The sequence below is a fragment of the Mesoplodon bidens genome, assembly GCF_964165515.1.
Source record: "Mesoplodon bidens genome assembly, chromosome: 13".
NCBI lineage: Eukaryota > Metazoa > Chordata > Mammalia > Artiodactyla > Ziphiidae > Mesoplodon > Mesoplodon bidens.
This window is the reverse complement of record NC_138169.1, coordinates 89,184,948-89,210,165: the sequence shown is the minus strand read 5'-3', so window position 1 is coordinate 89,210,165 and position 25,218 is coordinate 89,184,948. Positions and strand designations below refer to the sequence as shown.

Genomic DNA, 25,218 nt, shown 5'->3' with positions numbered 1-25,218 from the left:
TGCTGCTGGTTCCAGGGTCCCTCGGGCGCCCACCACGCAGACAGCTGGACCCGCCTTGCGGATGGAGGGCCTGGCCCGACGTTCAGGAAATCTTGCAGTGTACAGCTTGCTTGTTCACCCGTGCCGCTCTCTGCGAGGGTTAAAACAACACAGACAAAACAAAAAAGAATTTAAAACCTCCTCTATGTAGCTCAGCTATTAGGAGGTGTAAGTCTAGTTTTGCCTGATCAAAGCAAATACGACCGCTCGTTCATTCACTTGGACGGTATTTCTGAGGCTCTCCTGGGTGCTGGAGGCCATCACTGTCTTCTAGCCCGTGCGTTGCTGTGGTAACAGCCACCGGCCGGCCGCGGCCCAGCCCAACCCCGAGTGTGCCCAGACCTTGGGTGGGCAGGGCCTCAGGGGCCCGTGGCTGCTAGAGGCCCCCGGACAGCGGGCTGGGCCTCAAGACCCCCTATATGGCAAAAACCAGAGCAGTAACTGTTGTTAAGACCATCCACGGCGGCTAAAATTAGTGCAGAAGCTCCGCGATGGGCAGGGTAACTGCAGGTCTCAGGAACTGTTGAAAGCGGAGTAGAAAGCTGGTGGCTGCTGCTCTGACTGCAGTCCTGACACAGGCTGACCGGCCCCCCCAGGCGTGGTCCCGGGAACCTGAGAAAAGCCCACCTTGAGGGACCATCCAGGAACCCCTGGCTGTGCTCGTCGAAACGTCTGGGTCGTGACAGAAAAAGACTGAGGACCTGGAGGGGATGAGGGGATCTGACGACCGAGGAAACGCCGGAGCCAGGCCAGATGGGGGGACAGACAGGGGACCCTAGGGGACAGCCTTGTCCCCAGGGTGTCAGGGGGCCGGGCCCCTGGCACAAGCTCCTCATCCATTGACCCCAGTGACACACAGCCGTGGGCCGCCAGGGCCCCGCGGGGACAGCACGAGCAGGTGGTGGTAGCTGGGGACACAGCCCCACCGCCCACACCCAGCCTGGTTCTTCCGAGTGGATCATGTCGGCTGGGGGGGTGATCGAACTCGACCCGCCCTCCCAGGCTTTCAATCCCAGAGTTCACGCCCTCGCGTTGCCCGGCGTGGGCGGCTCTGCGTGGGCCCAGGTGGGGGTTTGTTTTCTTCCCGAGGTGCTCCTGTAGGCGCTCTGGGTGTGGGCGCCGACAGTGCGGGCGCTGTTTTCTCTCCAGTCGCTAAGTGCAGGTTGTGACACCCTGGCCGGACGAGCCACGTACGACACTGCGTTGACCAGAAACGCTCGCCGAGACCAACACCTGTTATGATGAGCGCTGGTCTCCCCCGGGTTTGCATTTTCACGTCAAGTGACTTTTTCAGCAAAGGGAAAGATGACGTCTCTCGTTTTTTTGTTCGGAGCTGGAAGTACCTACCAGAGTATTAAGTCAGTTATGTTTCAAGCACCGCTATTCCCGTTGCTGTTCTGATCACTTGTTTATTTAGCAGGAAGCCCTTTCCTCGCACTGGGTCCCGTGTGCAGACCTGCACGTGAGCCGCCAGAAGGGCACGAGCCGGGCCACCGCTGGGGTCCCCACAAGGCGCCGTCCAGGACCCATCGGTCCAGCCGACAGCCTCCCCGTAGCCAGAGGCTCCCTTTTTGCTGTCGCTGCCATTCTCAGACACTTGACAGACCGGGAGCACCCACTGCGCCCGCCACGTGCTCGCGAAGGCACCACGGGGCGGCACGGAGTCCCGGGAGGGAAGCAGGGGCCGGGAGCCATGGGGGGCGGGGGGAGAATACGGATGCTGTTTGCTTCCGGGAACCCGTTGGATTTGGAGCAGCAGCAGGTCACTGGGTGCTGCCTGGGCCCTGGCGGGTGCCATTCAGGGCTCAGACGGGGGCTCCTGCGTCACTTCATCCGGGGGCACAGGTGGAGTCGCTTCAGGGAGCTGGGCTCCTTTCATCCTCAGGGACCCGTGGCTTCATTTTGTTTCTAACAATAAAGCGGCTGTGGACTGGCCCCCCGCGTCCCGAGGGAACAGAATCCACGACATACTTGCTGTCAGAGTGAATCTCAGAAGAGCAGGACTTGGTGCTCGCCGTGCCGGTCGAGGTGGTGGCTCTTTCTTGTGGGGACAGAGAGGAACCAAGGCCACACGTTAATCTCAGCCCAGAGTCGCGAGGCTGCTCCTCCTCACAAAGTCCACGAGGAAACCCTGGGGGGTTTGGGGGGCATCACCGTGGGCAAGGAGTCTTTACCCCGGGACCCTCCAGGGGTCAGAGGCTGAGCTGCCCCGCAGAATCCGGGGTGGCCCCTGGAGACCCTGGTCCAGAGGGGGTGGGCAGTGCCCTCCTCTCCTGCCCCTCATGCCCCCGCGCCCTGCCCCCCGCCCCCCAGTGGCTCCCACCTCCCCGAGGGCAAACAGGATGGCGCCCATCGGCCTTGACCTGTTTCCTTCTCAGCAGTGACGATGGCTGCCGAGTGCTCGGCAGCAGCTCCGCCCCCAGAGATGCAGCTGGACGGGACCTGCCTCTGAGCCTCTCCCCAGCGACCGGGGCCTCTGCAGAGGGCAGGGGAGAGGCCGCGACCGTGACGGGCTCTGAGGTGGCCCCTTACGGGGCGAGCAGGTCGGGGCCCCCAGACTTCACGGGGGGCTCTCTCTGCAGGGATGACCCAACCTATCGCGGCCCCTCGTCCCCCGTGGTGTGAGCCGGGGGTCCTGACCGTGATCCCTGCTGCACACACAGGAAGCCAGGACGTCCCCAACCTCAAATCCAGGCCGACTTTTCTGGAGCACTGCCGTCTCGGGGGAGACAGAGAGCCTGGAAGCAGCTGCACAGAGAGCGCTCTGGAACTCGGTCCAGCCTCTCAGGTGACACGACACATGGTGACCTTGTCAACTCGTGTTGCTGCTCGGAGCTCAGACTCTAAGGCCAGGTCCTTAGGGGCCTTCGTCTCCGCACAGATGGTCCCTGGTTGGTGCCAGGATGCGGCGGGCGCTCAGCTGTTAGAGAGGTCAGAGCCCGCGGGAGACCATCTCCCGTGGATGCGGCACCAGTCAACCCTGGGCGTTGGCGTGTGCGTGCACGCACGCTGTGTGTGCACACGTGTGCTCCCACAGGTGTGTGTGCCTGGGGGGGGGTCATACGCTCAGCAGGGCTAAGCGAGCACTACAGCGGGTCCAGCGTGGGCCACAGACATTGCTGACCTCAGGCCCCAGGGGCCCCTTGGGAGGAAAGCCGACAACGGGGGCCAGCCCAGCTGCCCACCTGGGGTCTGGGACGATTGGGGCCCGTGCCTGCAGCCTGGTGTGTGGGACCAACCGACCGTCCTTTCACTACAAAGCAACTGGCCTTGTTCTGTGCATCTTTAAACCTCAGATCGAGCGGCTTCATTCATGTTGTCGTCACTTTTTATTACAGAAAATTCCAAACACATACCAAGTAGGCAGGACTCAAGCTTTTCCAGTGAAAATCGCATTGACCTCGCTCCCCTCCAAGCCCCAGCCCGCCCGCTGCGCCTCGTACGGTTCCAGTGCAAACCCCAGACACCATGCCATTCCATCATAAATCTTTCAGTACATTCTCTTAAAAAGGGGGCTCCTAAAAGAGCTACACTTCACCTAAAATAAGTGAACAATATTCATTAATATCACACATCTGTTCATGTTTAAAATTCCTGTTGTCACGCTGTGTCTGTGTTACTTTCAGCTTGTGTGAATTGGGATCCAAACAAGCCCACGCGCTGGGACTGGCTGCCATGCTTCAGTCTTTAATCAATAGGTTCCCCTCCAGCTCTTCGGCTTTTCTTGCAAATTATCTTTTGAAGAAGCCAGGTTGTCTCACGGAGTCTTCAGCAGCCTGCCTTTTGCACGTTGGATATTGACAATGAAAAGACATGGAGGAGACGTAAACGCATGTTGCCAAGTGAAAGAAGCCCACCTGAAACGGCTGCGCACTGTGTGTCCAACTACAGGACGTTCTGGAAAAGACAAAGCTGTGGACCCGGTGAGCAGATCAGTGGTGCCAGGGGCTGGGGGAGGGAGGGAGATACAGGGGGAGCACAGAGGATGTTCAGGGCAGTGAAAACACTCTGTATGACCCCATGATGGCGGATATGTGTCATTACACACCTGTCTGAACCCATAGAATGTACAACACCCAGAGTGAATTTTAACATAAACTGTGGACTTTGGGTGATGAGGTATGGACATAGGTCCATCAGTTGTAACAAATGTACCGTCTGCTGGGGATGTTGATAGTGGGGAAGACCTCCCAGGCCAGGAGGGGGTGTACAGGAAAGATCCACACCTCCCCCTCAACTGTGCTCTAGCCTTAAGCTGCTCTAAAAACTAAATTCTATTAAAACAATATGCATAAGAGACTAAAACAATACATCGAAATGCTAATGAGGTCAGATCCGGTGGCAGGATCATAGCAATGTTTCTTCCTCATCTTCGATGGGGCCTATGTTAACATTTCACAATTAGATCAATTTTTAAAAGCCAGGCACGTGATCACAGGAAAGGACTGTAAATGGTAAACGCGACGGTCACCTCTGGGTGGTGTGATGAACGGCCTGTTTCCCTTGTTGTACTTGAAAATGTTTCCACCTGGGCAGCACTTTCAAAATGGAAAAGCTTTATGTAAAGATCAGACTGCAGCTCTGAACGTGTGTGCGTTACACACACGTGCACCCGTGTACATGCACACGCTCAGCAGTCCAGACTGGATTGAATCTTTGAAAATACAAGGCGTGTACCGTGAAGCTGGCCCTTGTGGTGCGTGAGTGGGTGGCTCCGGTCATCCTCCAGGCTCTTCTGCTCATGTGGGGCAGCCCGGGTCCTTGCAGGGAACACCAGTGTCCCCGCCCTGACACCTGGGCAGCCCCCGGCCCTGACTCGGGTTTCCGCATGGGGTGGGCACACAGGCGGGTCAGACTCACACGACAGGTGTCCCCACGTCACAGCTTCACGGTTGTTTTAAAAACGTGAAAAAACATGAAAAACTCAGATGGGACGTTTACACAAAATTTCAACATTGCGTTTCTCAAGGAAGAGGGTAAAATTTCCCTACATTTCCAGTGTTACAGACTTTTGAGTGTTTGTAAAAAGTGGCTTGAATTTATGAGCTGCTTGTGCAAAGACTTCTCACGGACCCAAGGGATTCTCTCTCCCAGTTCCTGGTCATGAGTTTCCAGACAGCTGTCTTAAGCATAAAGCCTGACGTTTAAGTTACGTTCAGGATGGCAAGTTCAAGCTTCCTATTAAAATTTCTAGAAAAGATGTCACTTGGAGGAGTTGCACAAATTACCCAGCATTTCCCTGACTCGAGTGCACATCTCTCTGTGAGACGGCACGCAGGCCCCCCAGGCAACCCTCCCCCAAGGGTGGCGCCACTTCCTCAGGAGGCTCGAGGGGTCCCGGGGACCTTCGGTGCCACCCCGGCCCCCGGGACAGCTCAGCATCCCAGCACGTGCCACTGAGAACAAGGCTGCAAGGAGACGTTTAACTACCCCCAGCCCTCTTAGGGATATCCACCCGAGGCGCTGTGTCGGGTTTCAGCGGGAAACCTTGAGATTAGTCACGTTCCCAGTTCTGTCTTCTCCGTTTCTGCCCTAGTACAGACCCATCAGAGGGGCCTCCCCCTCGCTGCTCCCCAGGAACGGTTCTGACCGGGAATCCTGGAGCCTCACACTGCTGTTGTGGAGACTGGCAAGTACACGAAGGTACGCTCACCTTGGTGAGGAAACTAGGCGGGGACTGTGCCTGCATCCTTGACGTCTGCCGGCCCACACCTGTCCCGTGTGCAGCATGATTCCCACTCCCCCCCCCCCACACCCCGATGATGAGGAGGGTGGGTGGCATCTGACCGTCAAAGAGAGGACAAACCACGGGAGGAGGATTCAAGTTCCCAATGACACCTGAGCATTTGGTGAACACCTGGATCCAGCCGTACCTGAAGCTCCACCTCACTTCTCAGACAAGCCAGTCGATACAGGAAGACAAGCCCACTGGAGCTGTGGCTGTTACTTGCAACTGAAGAGTGTGAAGAGGACACAGCCTGAGCCTAACACTCACTTTTAATCCAGTAATTAGCCCAGAAAATGGCAAGAAGAAGGTCTGCTGTGCTGACCTAGAGCCGGAAGCAGGCACACCTCCTGTGTCCTGGTGATCCCGCAGCCCAGGGGCTGCCCCTCCACACGACAGGAACGCAGCATCGCGGGCACACCCCGGGCTCTGCTTCCTCCACCTGCAGCCTGACCTGGAGACATCACGAAGGAAGGACCAAGGGGCTGTCTCAGACAAGTTCACCAGCATTACCGCCCAGGGGTCTCGGGTCAGCGGTACCGGGTGTGGTCTTCCTGGGGCTGCCCGAGCACACGGGGCCTGTGGGTGAGACCTGGGACCCCAGGGGCGGGACCACGCGTGGCCATGCTGTCTGGCTGACACACCGAATACGGTGAGTTTCACACCGTGTCAGCACTGAGTTCCCAGGTCAGAATTGCCTCTGGTTTCCTTGGGTGTCTTAGGTCAAATTTTCATAAATCTAGTGATTAGAAATAACACTGGTCCTTGGCATTCCTAAAGCTTTGGTGCAGTAAGGGAGAGACTAACAGCCACGGACCGGCTTGAGACGATCGTCTGCTTTTCTGTTTCAACGTCCAAGGCCCTGGTCATTCACCCAGGAATCTGCCCCATGAGCTCCCTGGAGGGGAGCAGGACAGGGCAGCTCACCCACGCACGTGGTGCGAGAGCTGGATCCCATGAAGAGGGAACGGGGCAGAGAAGACGGCTTACAAAAGGGACTTTTATTAACGGAAAGAAAAATCTGTTTGGTGGGTCACGTATGAAATAGATATACAAAACTTTACATCCGATCTCGCAAAGGAGCCAAAGGCTGCCCGCGAGGGAAGGGCCCTTTGTCCCGGCGCCCGCGAGAGCTGCAGGGCCCTGGGGGCCCCAGGCCTGTCCTCGTCACACGCCGATGCGCGGCCTCGCTTGAGACCTGTGCATGTTCTGGTAGCTTCCATCGTGAAAGAGCAGGAGGACGCTGGGTTGCTGCTGCATCAGCCCTCTGCCTGGTCGGACGCCCAGCCTTCACCCTAAGTAATATGCTGCGGTATTTAAAGGAAAAACACCTCCCCACACCCCCCCTCTTCCTGATAAAAAGCCGCAAACTCCAGTCCCGCTGTGCGGCTCTTCTGGGCTCACCCACCCAGGATCTTTGGCATGGCCGCGTTCCCTGCCCCGCTGTCCTTAACAAGTAGGCTTTCTTGTAGTGAAACTTCTAAAAACACCTCTTTATGCAAAACAGTGTGTTTCTGCAGGTGGAGCTCTGCACACAGACATGTCCGACTGGAGGAGGGGCAGCCCCCGGGACGGAGGTGAGTCGAGTGCCCGCCCCGCGGTCACATGAGGTCGCCGAGCTCGGCCTCCAGCGCGGCCGCCATCTCATCCGCCTCCGAGCTGCCCCCCTCCTCGTCCTCGCAGCTGGACGCTCCGCTGGACTCGCTGGCTGCGTCCTCCTCGTTCAGCTTCCTCTTGTGGCCCCTGCGAGGGAAGCACACGCGCCGTGAGATGCTTGTGGCGCACATGCTCCCCGGCCCCTCGGCCGCTGGCCCCCATGCTTCCGGAACAGCCCTGACAGCACCGGCTGGGCACCAGGGCAGCCTCCGTGTCCAGCAGGGAACGAAATACCCAGGATGTGTGAGGGCGGGAGAGGGAGGGGCCCGGAGCGAGCTCGGGGCTACGGCTGGCGCTGGACAAGCCGCTGGGAAGGGAGGTGGGGACAGCCGCCAGCAGACAGGTGTATGTTTTACACTCACGTCTATGAAATCTATTTTGAGTTGACCACTGAGTACACTCCTGGCTGTGGGCTACGACTGATTACTCTGCATTTGGACATCATTGTGGACATCCACAGTTTATAGTCGTTGTCGCACCATTTATCGAAAAGAAAAGTTACGTAGGAATAGATATACGCGCCCCCCCCACTACTATGGTTTGGGGAAACCTTCTGAAGGGAAGAAACCCCCCAAAAGATTTACCTCTTCGAGACACAAGAGGCATCTCAAGCAGTCACAGACACACACGAGACTGGGAAAATGACGTGCAAGACTATGACGTCTATAACGTAAGACCTATAATACACACAGAAATTTCGACAACAGACAAGGAATAACCTAATTGTGAGAAACACTCCTCAAACAGAAAAGGGCAGTTGGCAGAAAAAAGGGCCAACGAACACTGAGAAAGATACTACTACGTAATTTGAAAAGCGAATCAAGGGGCCAGTCAGGAAGCACATTCAGCGCTCAGGCTGGCAGAAGTCAGAGGAGAGGGACCCCGGCCCCGGAGGGAGCACGTGACCCGAAGGGGAAGCGCACGTTTACTGCGACCCAGCGCCGCCCCCTGCTCAGCCGCTCCGGCCTGGCTCATCAGCCCCCGCGGCTGGAGCTGGGCCCCCAGTGGGCGTGAGGACAGGGAAGGGAAAGTAAACCCGAAAGAAACCCCTCCTCTCGGGTCCCGTCGGCACGGGGAGGAGGTCGGTGCTGGAAGGGGGGGGCGGCTGGGAAGCGACACGGTGGCTGGGAGGGCGCCAGGGTCTGGACAAGAGGACGGAGCCGTGGGGACCCTGTGATGCGCTTTCAGGAGAAACACTGACCAAGGTGGATGCTCGAGCACAGCCACGGCTGGGACGCGGCGTCCGGGCCTTGCTAACTCAAGCCAAATCTGAGCAGACGTGCGGCCCGAGGGTGCAGCCCCTCAGACACACTGTAGGGTTAGCTCTGGATTAGCGGGAGATGGTGGAACAAAAGATGGTGTTGAGTGTAATTAATCGGAGGCGCTCACACGATTCCCCTTCGCTGAGCGAACATGACAGATAAACTTAGAAACGACGTGTAGATGGAACGGTTTAGAGAGACTGCTTTCTCCGCTACCGTTCAAACTACTGCAAGTAACCCCAATGACAGCCACGCTCCACAGGGCACTGCCCAGCACCGCCTCCCAGGGACAGAACTGGAGGGTCGCGTGTGCACGTGCGTGTGCAGCAGTAACACACACGAGAGCAGAGTCAGCCCCAGGCCTGAGTTGTGCTCAGCTGCGGGGGGTGGGCAGAGGGGGCTGAACCCCGCCTTCCAGGCCCCCGCTTGTGGCTGCATCGCCGGCGGCGCTGAGCGCGCGTGGGGATGTGGTCAGTCCTCGAGGCTCCTCCCCGACTGCCCTCCACCTCCGGCGTGTCCCGCCTCCTGGGTGTCCCCGGGGTGGGTGCCGTGCGTGCTGTAAAGCAGATCCCCGTCTTCTGGTCACTGAGGGGACGAGCTTCCAGGAAGCACCAAATACAAGGGGAAAGAGGAGGTGTGCCCATGACTGGTGAGGAAGCCCCCGGGTCCAGGAAGAGCCGGGCCCTCTGCCTGTGTACAGAGACCCTCATGCACCCCGAGCTGCTTCAACAAGGAAGCTGAAGCTGAGTCAGTGGACGGCACCCGGCTGCGTCGTCCGGGATTGGTGGTCTCCTGCGGGGACGGCTCCACAGGTGGCGCAGGGGGGCCCGGGAGGGATCCCGGGGCAGGAGAAGTGCAGGCCCCTAGAAGGCTGATCCTGGGGCGTCCTGTTGATAAAACCTCCTGCACTGCATCTGGAGGCCCCGCTGCAGGGCAGCCTTTTGAGACAGCATGGGCTGCACATGGTGTCCCCCCCGCCCCCCAGGGAAATGCCAGCTAACAGCTGGGCAGGACCCCACGGCTGTCACAGCCTCTGTGCAGAGAGACAAATATCGACTGTGCTGAAACCCGGCTGGTCCTGCGGGAGAGAGTCTGGGAGCTCGGTGTCCACTCGTGCAGCCGTGTCCAGGGGCCTGGGGACCAGGGTCGGGGGCCACAGTGATAGTGCCTTGTGCTGGGAAGAGCAAAACCTTCAGTCTCCGTTAAATAATGTTTGGAGTGTTCCTATATCCAACACGATTGAGTTTTAGTAATTAAAAATCACCTCCAAGACTGGACATAGCTCCAAGTCGTGGTGAATAAATGCCTAAAATGGATACCAGCTTCCTTTCCTCTCAGCAGAAGGTGCAATAACTGTATTTTGTTTTCACAACCAACAGCACAGTCCCCTAGAAAAATGCTAACAGATTTAATTTGGGGAAAATTTAAGGCTCAAGAATCAGCTCAGATTCAACGTGGAATAAAGCAAGAACGTGAATAGGAACATAAATCACGTATGTACGTTTCCTCCCTCACGTCCCAGCCTCTGAGCTCTTTGCTGTAAAGAGGCACGTGGATCCGCACCTGAAGTCTGCTGTTTAATAAGGTGCACAATTATTTTAGCAACTACGGCAAATAAACACACATTATTATTTTATACCGGTGTCTAACCAACAAGATCAAACAATCCATAACGCATTTATTTTTCCAACTGCTGGTTACAACCAGCTTGGTAATTTTGGCAGAAAGATAAAGAACAGAGCAGCACGGCAGGTGGTAAGGTCACTATTTTCCCTAACAAAAGCTGTTTCAGGTACGTGTGTGCATGTGTCCATGTGCGTGCAGGGGAGTACCTGCCCTGGGGTGTGGAAGGCCATCCAGACCCCGAGGCAGAGAGGACGCGCGTGGGTTCCTGCCTGCCCTGACCGGTCACGACAGCGGAGGCTCTGCTGCTTCTTCAAAGAGGTGCATGTGTAGGTCACTGTAACACAACACCGGGCTCCAGGGCGTGTGATCAGGTCAGGGCCACAGGGCGAGAGGGCATGTTCCAAGGAAAAATCATATGGGCCACATCTGTTCAACTGTTTCTGAAAAGCCTGAGAACTCAGGTGACGTCACCTATTTTGAGACAAAGGGGTCTTCTGACCCCTGTCCTGGTCTTGGCTTCCTGCATCTTCGCCGTGAAGCGTGCAGATGGGGACCTCTGAGCTGACCCGGGGAGGGTCCTGAGCTCCCGGGATGTGTCAGATGACGTTCCCCGTCATTCGGGAAGGTGCCAGTCATCACGTCCCCGGCAGTCCTGCCACGTGTGCGCCGAGGGCCTGGCAGTGCCGTCTGAGACGCTGTCCCCAGGACCCTTCAGCGGTTCTCAGTCTCCGCGGCTCTGGGAACGTATCCCGTCTGTTCCTCTGATATGCAGTCGCCCTCTCGGGCAGCTCCTCTGGCCTCTTCTGTCTTGTCTGTGGATCATTCTTCTGCCTCTCTGATGTCTCGTGATTCTTTTTGCTGGAAACTGGACGTTTTAGTTACTGCATTGCAGCCACTCCGGGCCCTGGTCTCCCCTCCCCCCAGGGCTGGGCTGTTCGGGTGAAGCTGCCGCACTGGCACCGCCCCCCCACCCAACAGCGCAACGTCTCTGGGGTCCAGCCTTGGGTGCGGGCTCAGCGCAGGGAGAAAGGTACGCACAACTAAAACAGCGCTGCTTTTTATCCATCACGCTGCAGCGGCCAGAAGCCGTCACGAAGCACCGTGCCAGGGAGGGTGGGGGACAGCCGGCCCTCTCACCATCGGCACGACCCTCCACGGTCGGAGGGCAACTCGAAGCAGCAGCTACCAGGTCAAGTGCGAAGGCCTTCCGACCTCGGCGATTCCGCCTTCAGAAATCGACCGTGTGTGATGAGCGCGCACACGCAAGGGGCTGGGGCACCAGGGTGTCACCACGGTGCTGTCGGCTATGCAGGTTAAACATCACAAATCAACACACGAATCGACGGGAAGCCACGTGTCCACACAACAAAAGGGCAGCTCCTCAGCCACAGCCTGGGGAATTTACAACCTGAACCAAGCACCTTGGTCCCAGGGTCACCAGCTGGCAGCGCAGACAGAAGGTGTCTGACGGCAAAGCAGCGACAGGGTGGAGAGGTGGAGGGCTGGCTGAGAAGCGGCCTTCGGGCTCCACCCCGGCAGCAGAGCTGGGTCTGCTCTGGTCACAAACACCAGGCCCACGTCTCCTCCATCTTTAGAGATGACCAACCTCCCCAGCGCAGTAAAGACAGCCTTGCCTAGGCGACCACCCAGCACTGAGAACAGCTCTCACGCGTGACGGCCTCTGCACACCTTCGCACCGTCTGTCTACACGCTCGGCTGGGACCCCGGCCACCGCGGCCCTGCGGAGAAGGGGAGGCGGCAGCAGAAGGACCGGGCGGTGGGAGCCTGGGACCCGGGTCAGGAGTTTAGCCTTTAGAAGCGGAGTGATGCTCCTGACTAGTTCACCACGGGACCGGGTGGGCTGCGGAAGGTGCTGAGACTAAACTCTCGGGCACTTAGACAACGGTCTTCGGGGAGGGAGAGCTGGCTTCCGCTGGCCAAGCCTACGCCCACGACACGAGACCCCAGGCCGAGTCTCCACATCGCGCGTCTCCTGCGAGTGGTGGGGACAGGGCGGCGTCTCCAACGCCTGCGGACGTCTCGTCTGGCAAGTGCCTGCCAAATGGCCCTGACTTCTTACTCGGGGATTTACCTCAAGGAGCGGAAGTGCCCCTCCAGCTGCCGTGTGTAAAACGGGTGCCTGACATCTGTTCATTTGAAAGAGGAATGGATCGGTTCTCAGTGGACAAGCCGAAACCCCACCCCGTCCTTCCATCAGAAGTCACCTTCAAGTTCCAGTGACATCAAGATCCCATAGAAGAGCCCGGACACTCAGGCCGGCAGGACATGCTGCCAGAGCTCGGGAGAAGCCAGGCTGCGACCCAGGGCGCAAGGCGCCACTGCTCGCGGCAAAGGCCATGGACCGAAATGTTCCGCAGGCAAGAAACAAACCCCCCAAACATGTCTGAATTAATTTCAAGTAAAAACGCTACTATGGGAAAATCCAAAGCGTCCACACTTCTATACCTAGAGCCCACTGACAAGAATGAAACGTGCGAAAACCACATTCGCCAACTTCTGGGCAGAGAAAGGGATGAGCTCCCGAGCCCGATCACAGCGCCTCAGCGCCTCAGCCCCGACGCAGGGCAGACTCGACGTCACGTACAGGGAGACGCCGAGCGGCGGAGGGGCAGGCGGGGGCAGGAGCAAGGGTCTCTGGCCACCCAGGGGGAGGTGGCATCTGGGTGCACCCTGGGCTTTGTCCTCATCTCAGATTCCCACACCGCGGAGGTCAGGCCGCACAGCACGGTGTGAAACAGCAGCTGCGGTGAGGATGGTGAGGAGACCGGGGCCGGGTGGGGGGGCTCCTGAGCAACCCCCGCCCGCCCCACGCCGGCCCAGCGCGGACCACAGCCCCGGGCCAGGCCACCGGCCCTGGCGCTGGACTCCCTGGCACCGTGCAGGGCCGAGAGGAGCCGCAGTGGACGCAGGCCACACGCCTCTGGCCCCGATGGCAGCACCAAAGCACCGCAGGCAAGGCTTTCCCCGCGTGGCCCGGAGCTACTTCACGTGTGGGCAGATGATTCCGTGGAGACAAAGCAGGACGCTGGCCCCAGGACTCCGGCCCGTCCTTCCCAGTCTGAGAGAAAAGGCTCTGTGTCTTTCTCTTCACTTGGCGGAGAAAACAGAATCAGGCATGCAGCGCAGCCCGGCAGCACTGGAGCCGGGGTTCTGGGGTGGCCTCCTCAGAGAGGCCCCAGGTCCCCACGTCCCTCGAGAGCCCCACGGGACCCTCGCGCTGAGCTGAAGACGCAGCTGAGTCAAACAACTGTGTAAGGCAGGGGTCTCTGACCCCTGGGCCTCGGACTGGTCCGTGGCCTGTTAGGAACTGGGCCTCATGGGAGGAGGCGAGTGGCGGGCGAGCGAAGCTCCATCTGTATTTACAGCCGCTCCCCGTCGCTCGCATCACTGTGAGAGCAGCGGCGACATTAGATTCTCGAGGGGGATGAACGCTGCGGGGAACTGCGCACGCGGGGGACCTTGGCTGCACGCTCCTTATGAGAATCTAATGCCTGGTGATCTGGGGTGGAGCTGAGGTGGTGATGCTGGGACCCACTGGGGAGCGGCTGCAAATACAGATTCTCATTGGCAGGGAGGTCTGGCTGCACAGAGGCCATAATAAATCAATGGCTCGCAGACTCATATCAAAACCCTATCAGCGAGTGGCAGGTGAAAACAAGCTCGGGGCTCCCACTGCGTCTGCACTATGGTGAGCTGTGTAATTATTTCATCATATGTTACAATGTAATAATAATAGAAACAAGAGTACACAATAAACGTGACGCCTGAATCTTCCCGGAAGAAACCACCCCTCCCCTACCACAGGTTTAATCCCTGGCTGGGGAACTAAGATCCCACATGCTGCGAGGTACGGCTCAAACAAAACAAAACAAAACAAAACATACATATATACGTACATACCAATAAGTAAATAAAGTAAAATACAATAAAATAAAAAGGAAAGCACCATCGTACCGTCCTACCTGATTCAGCGTCAGCACTTACAGTCCTAACAAGCTGAGTAACCCCGAGAGCAGACACTGGTGTTGGCAGCTGCCCTCGGCCCACGCCCTGCACACGCGTGAGGTCACGCGGGGTCCAGTTCTCACCACAACCTGCCTCCGAACACTCGAAACCCTGGGAAGACCAACGCCCCCCCCCCCCGACAGGGGCTGCGAACACACCGCGCAGCTGGACACAGAGCACGGGGCCGCCATGGGTGGACAGCACGCTGCTCCTGGCCGTGTCCCGTCCTGGGTCCACACACAGCAGCCCTCCAGACATGAGCGGGGACTCAGGGAGAGGAGCCCCACCGCAGGCTCCTGGGCCGCTGGGACCACACCTGGGCACGAACCACCACCTACAACAGACACTGTGCGCTCCGTGAAGGGGAAGTGTTACATCTGCCCAAGTGGTGACGGAATCATGAACAACTTGATAAAAATCGAGGGCACCACAAATGTAATATTCTAAACAACCTGTACCGTGCTTTGTATGTTCAGAAACAGGACAGTGACCTTTGCCCTCTCAGGACCACCCAGACCGACATCTTTAGGTCTCTTACCCCCTTCACTATTGCCTTGGAAATGATACCCGCACACCATGGTCCATAACAACACTGGGAAGATACAACAGGATAACAACAGCGCACCGATCAACACGGAAGGCGTCTGGCGCTCGCGGGTCAGCGCACAGGACCCCCTCACCTGGGCCCCCCCGCGCCTCCCAGCCCCTCCCCTGCACCTGAGCCCCCCTCCTCTCCTGGGCCCCCTCACCTGGGCCCCCGGCCGTCTGCTGCATTCCTCTCGGTGGGTGGCGCGGACCTGAGCGTGGGCCCCTCTGGGGCCCTCAGGGCCTCGGGCTGCCCGGGCCTCGGTCCCCGCTCCCGGTCCTCCGGATCTCCCGGCTTCTTCTTCTCGCTGTCACTGTCATCGCTGCCCTCTCCTAGGATGTCATCCACCTGACAAAGGGCCAAGAGTCAGCACAAGATCACCTTTCTGAAGAATCCACGCAACGGCCCCTCCCCCGGGAGTGGCACCACAGCAGATTTCTGCACGGGCCCCGCTTCCCGCGACTAAGCACGCAGGACACCTCGTAAAGCTCCAACACGGGGCCTGCCGCGAGACGGATGCTTACAACCAGCACCGAGGAGCGTGGACAAGGCCCACGGGGTGGACGACGGGAGGCAGAGGCGGCCCGGGCCGTCCCTCCTCCGCGCCCACCTCGCTGGGTCCTGGGACCCACGCGGCCGCGTGTCGGGTGCCTGCCTGTCTGTCTTCTCTGACAGACCTCAGGCTTAACTGTTCACAGACACGGCAAGGGAGGGTGGTTGGGGGGCAGGGGGCAGGGGGCAGGGCCCCGACCACAGCTGACGCCCACGACGGAGGACGGGCCCACGTTTCCTGAGCGTGGACCCGCCAGCACGTTTTCCAGGGAGGAGCAGAGACCCCGTGTCCCGTCAGCTAGAGTAGCTACGTTCTTAATGGCCTCAGAGCGGGGTCATCACTTAACAAGTCTGATCTGTGACGCTGCTTCACGTGTGTGAAGCGACAAGAGGTCTGCTCATCGGGCTCTGCCCCCGGCTCCCAGCCAGAGCCCCCAACCCCCCTTAGTCTCCTGGACGAGGGAACACCTTTGCTCTAATGAGGCGACCGTGGGGGACTCGGGTGGGGCTGGTCACCCAGAAGCACCAGCGGATGAGCGGCCTGGACCTTTCGGCCCCACCCCACCCCCAGGAAGCCTCCCTAGAACCCCCAAGGCACAGGGCTCGGGAGCTTCTGGCCGGGACCCTCCCGACCTCACCCGTGTGCCCTTCACCCGCTGCCAGTCAGGCCTCGACCGCGTGCCCGATTCCGCGTTTCCCAAGTTCTCAGCCGTCCCGGCAGGGCTGTGGGAACCGACAGGCGGCCGGCTGGTCAGAAGGACACGTGACAACCCGGGACCGCCCATTTACGACCGCGTCTGGCGCCGGGGAGTCCCGTGGGCCGTGTGCATCCTGTGTTTCTCGACTGCTGGCTGCGGCTGCGGGTGAAGGTCTCAGGGCAAAGCCAGGTGGGCACTGCCACACCCCTTGTCAACCGAGCAAGAGCGACCGTCCACCAAACGCTCAGGGAACGACCCCTTGCGGCTCCAGCACAGCAAGGCTGGAACCCAGCTAACAGCCAGCACTCGAGGGCCGCGCGGCATATGAGAGACAGAGGGCGGCCGGCGGGGGTGACGAGGGCTGCGCCCACGCGGGCTCTTGGGCATTTTGAACTTTAAACTACGGGGCGGGATGGCTACTTTATCGAGCTCAGAAAACACGCCAAGGAAGGAAGGCTGTTAGGTGGACTTCACTCACGGGAGCTCCGACTTCTTCCAGCAAACCACCCACTTCTGAGCCCCGAGTCAGGGAGGCTCCCGTGGGGCCCAGAACCCAGGACGACCAGGGGATGCCCCCTCGGCGCCCCTCCCACGCCCGCAGCACCCTCCTGGGTGTGTGCCCTGCACACCTGCTGCTCCCCATGGCTCTACTGGGCCCGCTTCCCTGTGAGAGTCGTGGACTCGCAGTGCACGGCAGGGACACCTCGGGGAAGGCACCGGAAACGGGACAGAACGGGTGTCAACCCTCTGATTAAATTCCAGGGGAGGGGGGGGACACCCCCTCTACAGAGCAGCTCTGACCAGCGACCACCAGCCACACCCTGAGCGCTCAGGCCAAGGTTGACGTCTTTGAACCACTGTATCCAACCTGAAATCTATCAACACGCAGTTTAGGGAGGAACGATGCACAGGGACCTCCCAAGTTAAAATGCGGAAACATTTTAATTGACAGTTAAAGTGCTGGCTTTATCGTCAGGGGTCACAAGATCTTCACACGTAATATACCCTCTCGGGTTAAACTAAAGGCACTTAACAAAAAGCATCTAATTGTATTAATTCTACCAGGTTACTGGCACTTACACTTCACTGGTCTATTTAGTTGGCTGTACTTAACTTCATTTTGATAAACAAACCTCCTCTTGTCAAATTTTGCTCTGAAAAGACTTCAGGTCTTTAACTCTGCATCCCATCTTTGCAGGGGAAAAGAAAGAAAAGAAGTCAATCGTTTAAAATCTGCCCGAACCACGCAATCTCAGCAGCTCAGAGACTGCGGGGCGACCCCAGCCTGGGCCGCGTGCCAGGCCCCCCACGAAGGGCTCGCGCCTCGGTGGCGTTGTTAGCACCAGGCCTGGCGGACAGCGCGGGCTCATCCCGCAGGAGGTCTGGTCTCATCTAGACCCTGCTTGGTGTGCTCCCCCCGGCTTCCCTCACATAAAGTTCTGTATAAGGACAACTCTGCACTTCCTGAAAAACAGGGATCTGTAATGAACCATTTACTTCGTAAATGTTGTTTTAAAAATGCTTGTGTAAATATTTAAAAATCTTAATTAAGGGAAAATCTAAAAGCAAGTACGTGAAGAGAAATACAAAGTTCACTTTTTCCTCAAGTACTGAAAGCTCTCAAAGGGCAAAAGCACGAATGACATCAAATGCTCTTGGGAATGTTTCCATCCATCGACTTGGAAGATGCAGAATCACGAAGACTTAGTAAAACTCATCTCAGCTTCTGACCCGTGGAAGCGAGGCAGACGGGGAAGGAACAGAAGAAACGGAAACAGAGCAAGTCCAGGCCGAGAACGGCCACAGGGGACACGGCCTCGTCCCAGCCCTGGGCCCAGCACTTTCTTCTCACCATTCTGTTACTCTGCCTGCAGAGGGAGGGACGCTGACGCAGCGAGGGCCGTGCGCAGAGCACGAGTGAGCGACTCTAACCACTGACAGCGCCGCCTGTGAAGAGGACGCGCCTCCAAGGACCACGTGCGTGAACTCTAAGCTCTGGTCTCAGGCAGCGCGCTTCGGGTGAGGTAGAAATGACACACCTGAAGGGTCTTTAGACCAACGCCAACGTACTCCTCTCTTGGCCAGAAGAACAAACGTCCTGGTCACTCTCCTTGATAGGCTGCATTCTCACGAAATAAAACCGGAAGCACTACTGGGCCTATTAAACTTAACTTTCTCCAATGACGTTCCCGTAACATGGAAAAGGGGACCAGAAGGCAGCCGTGCACACACCCGCGTGGTTGACCCTCGTCTAGACTTCACGCTTCAGGCAGACACCGCCAGAGTCTGCTGTCCCCTCGGCGGCCACGGAGGGGACGCTCTCCTGGGGCCCACAGAGCCCTGTGTTCCACAGGAAGCGCCCCGGTGGCCAGGCCCTGGGCAAGCCATCTGCCCCCGACGGTCCCCGCATGCATGGCACCCACCTGCCCCCCACGGGCCGGCCCAGCAGAGTCTGCGGAACAGGCCCTCTGGGACGTGAGAGCCAGGCTAGGACGCGCCTCTACCTCACTATCGGCTTACTAACGTGCTGTTTCCACGCGTGCGTTATCTTCAACCTCAAGTATTTCTCCTAAAGCCCAACGTGCGGTACCTCAAAACACCTGGCGTCCATGACAGCAACTGCGGGGCTGCCCACCTCCTGACACCCAGATGGCACGGCACGGCACGGCAGTGAGACATGCTGACGTTGGGAGCCTGTTCCCCACACTGACCCTGACGGCCCGCCCGGGAGCACCCGCCCCGCCTCAGGCTCGGATACAGTCCCGAGAAGAGAACCGATCTCACACGGGTGTCGAGGCTGACCGGGCTGCACAGAAACGGGACCACAGGGCGAGCCCGGCCAAGCAAAAGGGCCGAAGACAAAAGGAGGAGAAGATTCAGGTGGTCGTGAAAACAAAGCATTAAACCTCTGCAGATACGTGCTGCTCCTAAAACACGCAGTAAGAACCCCCAGTACCCGAGAAACGCGTGCTCTGGCCTCACATCAGCTCAGGTTAGCCCACACACGGCGGCAGGAGGGCAAGCGGGCGTCAACCCCGACCCCCTACCCGTGACCATCTGTGTCCCGCTGGGCTGGCCTTTCCCATAGCCCGCTTCCATCCCAGGGGAGAAGGAGCCTGGACGTTGTGACCACCTTTGAAGAAATTCCACAACTGGCCAAATTAGTTTATGCCATCAAGGGCAGTAAATTTAAGTCTTCCACCAAATGTGAGGTTTTCAGCCATTATCTCCCCAAGTATTTTTTCTGCACCGATCTCTCCCTCTTATCAGCTCAGACGACACAAACATTCAACTTCTGATTTGACCCCGGTGTCCCTGAGACTCTGACCCCCCTGCCCGGTCTGTTTTCCTGTTGTTCCTCAGGGTGATTCCTAGAACCCTGTCTTCAAGTTCACTTAATCCTTCCTCGACACTCCCGTCACCAGGGGTCCTCCTGGTGAATTTCAGGGCATCTGCCTGAGCGCGTGTCCAGTCCTGATGTTTCCACGTGGTTCTTCTTCGTGGTCTGCACTCTCTTCAAGGCTGTGCCTCTCCCGATGGCCATGGCCACGGCCACGGCCGCTGCTGCAGTACTGGTCTGACGACCCCAACGCCTGGGCTACCCGGGTGGGCGCCCGCTGTCACTCTCCTGGGCATCGCCCGTTCCTGTGTTCGCATGTTGAGTAACTGTTAAATTGTGTGCTGGACATCCTGAATATCATGTCCTGGTAGGAGCTCTGGAGAACGGGGTTTTGTGTTTTAGCAGGTAACCAGCCCAGTCAGGCTAAGATGGAAAGTTCTGTCCTGCCGGCCGTGGACCGTGACGTGAGTTTCACGCCTTTGCAGTGCTGTCTGCCCCACACCCAGCACGACTGGGATCGACTTCTAACAAATAGTCGAAGACAAAAGAAGTGGGAGGAGCAGAAACGGAGCCGGAAGCCAAGGCAGCACACGGGAGACGCGCACACACACGCCAGCACACGCGGGCCACCGCAGAGCGAGAGTGGCGCAGGAAGGTGGCAGAGGAGGGAGGTGTGCCGTGCGCTCAGCGCGCCTGCAGACGTGAGATGCAGCCGTGTCAAGCGCGCCAGAGGAAGAGTGCAACCCTGCACTGGCCGGGGCCACACGGGCGCCGTCCACACGCACCCACATCTGCTCCCCCAACACGTGCACCGCTTGTGCATCGTGCTAACTGTGCACCTCCAGCTGAGCAGACGCCGCACGGCAGGCGCTGTGAGAACTTCCCACGCTTTTCTTATGCATCTGCTAGTAACAAAAACACACGCTGACGGAACTGATCACCAGCAAAAACCTGCTGTGAGAAGACGCCACCGCCTCTGGAAGCAACAGCTTTATGGCAACCATGCAGAATGGAAAACCACATCAATCCGACGGACCATCGTAATTTGCGCAAAGAATCACGAATGCGCTAACGGCCCTGACTTTTGAACACAAACTCAAACACTGCTGGACACGCCTGCTCCAGCCTCCCAGCTCCCTAAAGCTGGGTCTTCGAGTAGCTTCTGGGATCACCTGGCTTCTTCTCAATGTTTTGAAGCTCGTGGAAAATGCGCCTCTTATTCATAACATAATCCTCACAAGACAGTGTTTGCTGCCAGCACAGAGCGCACCCGCTGGCAGGGGTGGGATAAGCAACTCTGCAGATCTCCCTGGGGCAAGAGCCCCGTGACGCGTGCAGCAAAAGGGACCACGGTAGTGAGGGCAGCAGGCTGAAACTGCCACCCACGTGTGCAGCGGTGGCCTCTCGGGGTCAAGGCACCACCTTCGGACACGTTGGTTACTGCGTATCAAAGGCTTTAACCCGCCAGATAGCAAACCTGTGCCTGAGGTCTCAGGTTCTCCAGTGAGACGTGTTAATGTCCATGGATGGGAAACGAGACAGGACTTCCTTGCTGTGCTGACGGATGGTGCTCGCTGGTCCACACAGACCCACATATCAACAGAAACAAAGCACGCCCCCAAACTATCACATAAAGTCAACCTCCTCCTTGACAGAGGCTGCCGCGGTGCTGAAAGGGAACTGCTGCCCAAAGTCCGCACGCGGGCTGCACGCGTGGAGGCCACACCCTCACCGCTTCCACCTGAACCATGGCAGACGGGGAGTTGCTGAGCCTCTGCTCAGCAAACAGCTTTTTCACGTGAACCAAAATACACAAATACAACCATCTGGCATCAACAAGACAAAGACAGCGGTGATCACACCAAACGTGGGTATACTTCTGCTTCTTTGAAAAAGGCAACGAGGAGGTTCTGCTCAGATTCTGGGTCTGCAAAGATGCTCATCTGAAACGCCCGCCTGCGCGTGGCGTGTTACAAGGACAGAGGCTTTCCTAATCAGGTTTAGGTGCAAGCTGCGAGTACAGAACACCTTGCTGCAGGTGAGATGTGCCTTTGGTGAGAGGAGCTGACCCTGGAAATGAAGGGTTCCGGGCAGCTGGGGGCTGGGAGAGGCGTCTGTGCTTGGGACGCCCTGGCTGGGGAGCCCCCAGACATGGTCCTCAAAGTGTAGAGCAGACAAGCACCTGTCGCTGCCAGTCCGGGCCCATCTGAAGAGCCCCCTCTGGTGGAGTAAACTACAACTACAACAGGCTCAGAGCCACCGCCCAGATGAGCACCCAGGCAGCACCCTCTTCAGTAGTCCTGTTTCCCTGAACTTTAAGGACAGGGAACACCTCTCTGGCCTCAACCGCCTGCTGCGGCTCCACGGGGGCCTCCCGCCCTTCGTGCGGCCCTGGGGACCACAGCCTGGCCTCCTCTGGGCAGAGCTGCAGGTGGTGGGCATGGTCTCTGGCCAGCTCTGTCCAGCCTCGAATCCTAAAGCCCCACACGGCCCCCGCCCTGCCATGCAGGGAAGATGGAGAGCCGGGTGCCCGCTCCCCTGGTAATCTGGCGCCCGGCACTGACCGAGCGGTCTCTCTGGGGCCCAGATGTCACCGGGAATCGAGCAGGACCCCCTGAGCACAGCTGGACACCAACCCCTGGTTCCCTCATTTATAAAACGACAGCCATATTTGCTGGAATCCCAAGTCCAGGATTTCTCTCTCCTTCAAAACCTTTCTTCCTGAAGAGCCAAAACTAAGGTTTTAAGGCTAATTTTCATTTCTGAAAGAAAAGCCAGGTTTCAGAGTGACGGGAAGTGTATTTAACACTGTTATTTCATGTTAAGATTTTGACACCCTTTGATGTGCAACAAACAAGTAGCAAAATCGTCGCCACTGCCTGACAAACTGAACCGGGTCTCTGCAGGTGTCCAGCAGGGAACCCACCCTGTCCACCTGGGAGGACTGGGGCAAGGGGGTGGGCAGGAGGAGAGCAGTGAGTGTCCAGCTGTCCCCCGCCAACCGCCAGCAGGGAGCGTCCCTCATGTAGAACAAGGAACATCCTTGATCAAGAAGACAGGCTTACGGCTAAAAAAATTTTTCTAGGAGAAAACATTTTTATGAACAAACCCCAGCAGTGTACTGGCTAAATGCTCAAAAAGGCAGAAAACGGCAAACAGAGAAATTCGGCACATCTGAAAGCAGGTTTAAGCGTCACGGGATAAATTATCGTCTGAAGATGATGGTCTGAGTCGCTGGTAGGATTCTATACTGAATATAACATTCTTCTGCTACCGCTGGAAGTACGCTGAAACGCATCTCTGTCCTCAGGGCTGTCCCTGGCGTCCACGGTGGTCCAAGGACGACTTCTGTCTGCGCAGTACGAGTGGCCGAGTGGCCGCGGGAGCTGTCTGTCTCTAAGACGCAGATCCGAGGGCCGGATGGGTGTCGGTCCTGATCCGGGCCCAGCTCCGTTTAGTGGGACGTGAGGTGTGGTGTCCACAACGGTGCCTGCGTAGAACGGCAGCTCCAGAGCCATGCTGCCCAAGCCACCTTCCACAGGCTGGGGCCTTCTCTGAGGGGCCTGACCTAGGATGGACAAGGGGCACACAGGCCCTGGGGCAGGCACGGGACACAGGGCAGGCTGGTGGGCGCTCCCACTGCTTCCCTCGTGGGCCAGAGACAAACAGCTGACTTGCAAAATTATCTATAGTTTAGTTTTGTTCTGGTCCTAAGGAGAATCCCCTCTGTATTTAATCTTCACTTCAAAAGGGATTCTGGGTCCTATTATCATTATTCCCACAATTAAGCATTTGGAAAAAAACACCACTTCTACCCACGTTGCCTGAAACCTGTTAGTGGTGTAACAGCCAATTCCCAGTCATGATCTGGGTGTGTTTCAAAACCTACGTGCAACCTGAGAGGGCAGAGGGTGTCTTGACCTGGGCCCTGCGGACGCGGGGGCCGCCCGGGCACTGTAGGCTGCTTGGCGGCTCCCCTGGCACCCACCCACTCGACGCCAGGGGCCCCCTTATTAGCGACACCGCCAGACACCGCTGTGGGCCTCGGGGTGGAAGGGGGAGGTCAGGCCCGTCGGCGCAGAAAACTGCCTTCCGCGTTGCCAATACAACAACTGGTCGCTTCCTGCTGCTGTCACCGCCTCTCCCACACGTCCCGTGGAGACCAGAAGGCCGGGCCGGGGCTCACCTCCTTGTCCATACTCTCCAAGTCCTCCTTACACAGCGTGTACAGCGGCATGGTCTCCGACATGCTGGGCTGGCGCTTCCTTCTAGAAGGACCAGGCTGCTCTCCGTCTTGATTAGCTGGCAAGTCTTCACCAAATATCTGCTGGTGATGTGGCTGAACCGCTCTGAAAGGAATTTCACAGGCCCCATATGAGGAAAGTTGGTCTGAGGTCACCTTTCCAGCCCTGAATCAGATTCCCGATTCTCGGGATAGGTGCGCACGCGCACGCGCGCGTGCGCGCACACACACACACACACACACACACACACACACATCTCAGCTGTGGAAACACACGCTGTCTCGTGGATGGTACCTACTCAGGCTTGATATGGGTTTGTTTACGAAACCAAATCCCTGCTGGTCCAGCCAGGCTGTGGGCCAGTCAGGCTTGCCCTTCTTTGGGCTAAAAGTGAACACTTAGCTCATCCCATCAACAAACCGCACTGTCCAGAGCATCCGCCTGGCGCGATGCATTTGAGAACAAAGGGCAAAGGTGAAGAGAGACGGTGAACTCTTGCCCAGAAACGAGCCGGAGGGCTGTTTATCCTCAGAGTAAGATCAAGCAGCTGTAAGATTTCAAGAAACAAACCATTTCTATATCATCCAGGCTATAAAAGTAGAAATAACGTGATGGTGAATTTAAGACACAGAGTGCCCTGCGTTGTAGTCAAAGTCCATCCACCCACAGAGGACAGGAACGTTCAGGGTCATGCGTGTGGTTTTATTAAACTATTAAATATCAACACTGCATGAGGAACCAGCCTTCTGTTCCCAGAATGCTTCTGTCCTGGAGCCGAGCCCCAGGCTGGCGTGACAGTGACTGTCCTCTGAGCTACCCTCTCCGTTCCACCTGGAACAGACCCCGGAGCACCCCTGTCCCCCGCACACGCTCCCATCCTGTGCCAGGTCCCCAACATGGGTCAGTGCCCGTGACGGCCTCAGAACTTAAGGGGCTTCGTGAAGCGGGTGGCCGTGCCTTCCTCTGGAGCTGGCCAGGGCACCTCACGGCCACCAGGAAACTGAAGACGACGTAGCAAAACCTTGTTACTCTGAAGAAAAATGGTGGTAATAATAAGTCTGAATCACAAAACTGAAAGGAAGCAACTGTACTGGGCTAACCACACACTACCTGATGTGGTTAAGATCTCTGACCCAGAAACATGAAGGACCACCTAGAAGTAGACTTCCGAAGTCAGACTCTGTCCCCAGCCTCTGGACGGCCCGCCCGCCTTGCCCGCCTCCACGTACTCGTGCGGCTTAAGGGCTTCCTGTCCTGTCTTCTGACCTGCGCATCAGGCTGCACTTCAGCCCACCCCCCTCACCGTCACCCCACCGCCCAGGGCTCCTCTTACGAATACGGAAAACGGCAGAAGTACCTTTGAACTAGCACAACCTCCCTTCAGACCCAGAACGGGGAAGGCGAGAACACGTGCACCCCTACGGAGGGCTCATGGGCCCTCAAGGCAGCGGGGTGTGGGCTCGG

At 57.9% G+C, this 25,218-nt stretch overlaps 1 protein-coding gene across 6 annotated transcripts in view; it reads right to left on the bottom strand.

Moving 5' to 3' along the window:
- Positions 1-6,745: 6,745 nt before the first annotated feature.
- Positions 6,746-25,218, bottom strand: part of CTDP1 (CTD phosphatase subunit 1) — a 46,820-nt gene continuing 28,347 nt past the window's right edge. For 5 of the 6 annotated variants that reach the window (XM_081252756.1, XM_081252758.1, XM_081252757.1 and 2 more), the window contains exons 11-13: positions 23,697-23,859; positions 15,084-15,268; positions 6,746-7,507 (exon numbers count right to left, since the gene is read on the bottom strand). In XM_081252756.1, the coding sequence (XP_081108882.1) occupies positions 7,366-7,507; positions 15,084-15,268; positions 23,697-23,859 (490 nt within the window). In that variant the 3' untranslated portion in view covers positions 6,746-7,365. Of the gene's footprint in view, positions 7,508-15,083; positions 15,269-16,484; positions 23,001-23,696; positions 23,860-25,218 lie in introns of those variants that run through there. The other variant, XM_081252760.1, reaches the window with a different exon arrangement.